General features: G+C 40.5%; 1 protein-coding gene across 1 annotated transcript; it reads right to left on the reverse strand.

Moving 5' to 3' along the window:
• Positions 1–2,002: 2,002 nt before the first annotated feature.
• LOC125920269 (cytochrome c-like) lies at positions 2,003–3,317 on the reverse strand. Its single transcript, XM_049627394.1, has one exon. The coding sequence runs from the start codon at positions 3,118–3,120 to the stop codon at positions 2,683–2,685; it is 438 nt and encodes a 145-aa protein (XP_049483351.1). The 5' UTR covers positions 3,121–3,317; the 3' UTR covers positions 2,003–2,682.
• Between the last annotated feature and the right edge of the window lie 477 nt (positions 3,318–3,794).

Raw genomic sequence — 3,794 nt, forward strand, 5'->3', positions numbered from 1 at the left:
GCAAGCTTCACACTCCTCACAGAGTCTGACGTGGGACTTGATTCCATGACCGTGGGATCATGACCTGAGCCGAAGTGAAGTTAGATGTTCAACTGAACTGAGCCACCCAGGTGCCCCCAGAAATTCAATTTTCAAAAATGTATTTCTCTATCTTCTTATGAAATTACATAATTCATCATCTATGTACACTACCTGCTTTTGATCTGTGTACAGATAACAGTAAGTACTTAGTTATCTCTCAAACTTTGTGCATTTACTGAGCAATTTCTCGGTCACTATGTGTGTGAAAAGCAGTCTCCTCACTGAGTAATGAAGAAAAAAATATATTGCTCTTTTCACCAGTGCATTCCTGTGAGAGTGAATGGGGTTAAGGGAAAAACATACAAATGAATACTTTTCTAAATGAAGTATTTTAAATACCCCCCAAACTGGAGGATTAAATGTGTGCTCTGGCTCATAAGATAATACTCAACATACACATTATTTTGATTTCTTTATGAACACTAGCAATACAAAGGGAAGTGATCAGCCCCAAAATACACGAAACACGGGGAAAAAATCTTTTTATTACTTTTTATAATTTTTTAAAATAATTTACAACCAGGTTAGTTAGCACATGGTACAACAATGATTTCAGGAATAGATTCCTTAAGCCCCTTACCCATTTAGCCCATCCCCCCTCCCACAACCCCTCCAGTAACCCTCTGTTTGTTCTGTATATTTAAGAGTCTGTTTTCCCCCTCCCTGTTTTTATATTATTTTTGCTTCCCTTCCCTTGTGTTCATCTGTTTTGTATCTTAAAGTCCTCATATGAGTGAAATCATATGATATTTGTCTTTCTCTGTCTAATTTCACTTAGCCTAATACCCTCTAGGTCCATCCACGTAGTTGCAAATGGCAAGATTTCATTCTTTTTGATTGCCGAGTAATCCTCCATTGTGTGTATAGATATAGATATAGATATAGATATAGATATAGATATAGATATAGATAGATAGATACATATATATACCACATCTTCTTTATCCATTCATCCATCGATGGACATTTGGGCTCTTTCCATACTTTGGGTATTGTTGATAGCCCTGCTGTTAACATTGGGATGCCTGTGTCCCCATCAAACGGTATACCTGTAACCCTTGGATAAATACCTGGTAGTGCAATTGCTGGGTCGTAGGGTAGTTCTATTTTTAATTTTTTGAGGAAACTCCATACTGTTTTCCATAGTGGCTGCACCAGTTTGCATTCCCACTAGCAGTGCAAAAGAGATCCTCTCTCTGCATCCTCACCAACATCTGTTGTTGCCTTACCCTGATAGTACTTCTTTTTTTTTAATCTGTGATTTTGTTTTTAATTATCTTAAGCATTATCACATAATTTACAAATTTGTGCTGATGATATATCTTCTCTACTTTAACCCTTCTTTTTTTTTTTAACGTTTATTTATTTTTGAGACAGAGAGAGATAGAGCGTGAACGGGGGAGGGTCAGAGAGAGAGGGAGGCACAGAATCTGAAACAGGCTCCAGGCTCTGAGCAGTCAGCACAGAGCCCGACGCGGGGCTCGAACTCACATACCGCGAGATCGTGACCTGAGCCAAAGTCGCACACTTAACCGACTGAGCCACCCAGGCGCCCCTACTTTAACCCTTCTAACGAGTTAGCAAAAGCACCATTACCAATCATACATTGTGGTAATTCCACAGTTGTATTTTTGAATAGCTATGTAGAAAACAATCCTGAATTATAATTTAGTAAAGAATTCACAAGCCAAATCTGCCGCTATAACTTATCACACTGAATTTTATTTAAAAAAAAATTTTTTTAACGTTTATTCATTTTTGAGACAGAGGGAGACAGAGCATGAATGGGGGAAAGTCATAGAGAGAGGGAGACACAGAATCTGAAACAGGATGCAGGCTCTGAGCTGTCAGCACAGAGCCTGACGCGGTGTTGGAACTCACGGACTGCGAGATCATGACCTGAGCCGAAGTCGGACGCCCAACCAACTGAGCCACCCAGGCGCCCCAATCACACTGAATTTTAAAAGCATCTGACCTTACAGATCATCTATAAAATGTGAGAAGTGCTAATATTCTTTATTTAATATTATACATAGACCACACTAAAATGCCTTTCATTAAGCAAAAGGCAACATTTTAAATGCAGGGAATTTTAATTAAATTGGCATATTTAAGACTAAAAAGATAAAGTGGACATTGCCAGCTTATCTTCAGCCCTTGCCTTTAACAGGCTAGCAAACACAACTTGAAACACAGCTGAGTCTTGCTGTTCTGATACAGTGAAGGGATTTCCTCAGTATTTAAATATATTAACATAACCAGTTACATAAATCTAAATATAAAACCAATCTCCTGTAAGTTTAGAGATGGCATTTACCATCTCTGCGAAAAGCTCAACATCTAATCAACCCCAATCATATTTTTCAAAGGGGAAAACAGTGACAGCACTTGCTGAACCAGAATTACTATCAGAGGTCAAAAAGTGAATCATATTCATTTAACCACAAGCCAATCTTATTTAAATAAGGACTGTCCAAAAGAAATATTCTATCAGCCATTCATGATGTGAATTCTGGTGTATGAGATCAATTTAAACATGGTACACATTAAAAAAGTCATGAGACATTTTTGTTTTGTAATAAATAAGGCAACGGCCAACTATTACTCCTTAGTAGCTTTTTTGAGATAAGCTATCAAGTCCGCTCTTTCCCCTGCCTTCTTAATGCCAGCGAAGATCATTTTTGTTCCAGGGACGTACTTCTTGGGATTCTCCAAATACTCCATCAATGTCTCCTCTCCCCAGGTGATGCCTTTGTTCTTATTGGCATCCGGGTAAGACAACCCAGGGGCTTGACCTGTTTTTCGCCCAAATAAACCATGGAGATTTGGCCCAGTCTTGTGCTTGCCTCCCGTTTCCACAGTATGGCACTGGGCACACTTCTGAACAAAAATCTTCTTGCCCTTCTCAACATCACCCATTTTTAAATCGCTCTTTGGTTGCGCGCGAAACGAAGGTGCCTGCTCCCGAGCCGGACGTCCAGCTCTCCACCCAGATAGTACTTCTAAGCCTAAGTCAGAACCGTAGGCATTGAGCTTCATTTCTCATTTCTAGGGGTCTACATGAGAAACTGTAGTCTGGAAATAGGGAACGACGACATGTGGTGCTTCCTAAAACTGGTACAGAAGTCGCCACATCGTTTTGCCATACAGGTTCCTCTCTGGTGCTATAACCTACCTCTGGCACACAGCCAAAGGCATTAGGCCAATGAACAGATCCCTGGTCCCTCCTCCAATTTTACTCCTCTCAGCCCCAGGAGGGGCCCCTAATGAGCAAAAAGAAATCAGAAGAAAAAAGAAAAAAGTTTTCTAGAAGAAGAGGAGTAAGTCTTCAGGGAGCTACCAGGACACAATCCTAAAATTGGGAGGAGGAACTGGATTTAGAGGCATCCAACACTGTCGCCTGAAATTCCTGGACCCTAAATCCATGGAGCACCTCAAGAGTCTGCTGCTTCTGTACAGCCCAGGAGGTTTTTGGACCCTGTCAGATTCTTCCATTCCTGACTTGAGTTCACTCTCTATAACTGGCCCTATCTCCATGTTTAGTTAGTCAGCATCACCATCCTCCTCAATGTGGAAATGACTTTTTGTTGAAATTACCCAAATTTCTAACTCTCATGCTTTGGGAGTGACAGGGGAGACAGACTGAATGTGTAAATATGGTAGGGGGAGGGAAAGTGGTGAGGAATTTGTCTCCAGGACCAAGGAGAAAAATG

Source organism: Panthera uncia, chromosome B4, assembly GCF_023721935.1.
Source record: "Panthera uncia isolate 11264 chromosome B4, Puncia_PCG_1.0, whole genome shotgun sequence".
NCBI lineage: Eukaryota > Metazoa > Chordata > Mammalia > Carnivora > Felidae > Panthera > Panthera uncia.

Excerpts from the sequence above, each read along its gene's own strand:
- LOC125920269 (XM_049627394.1), bottom strand. The coding sequence starts at position 3,120 with ATGAAGCTCAATGCCTACGGTTCTGACTTAGGCTTAGAAGTACTATCT.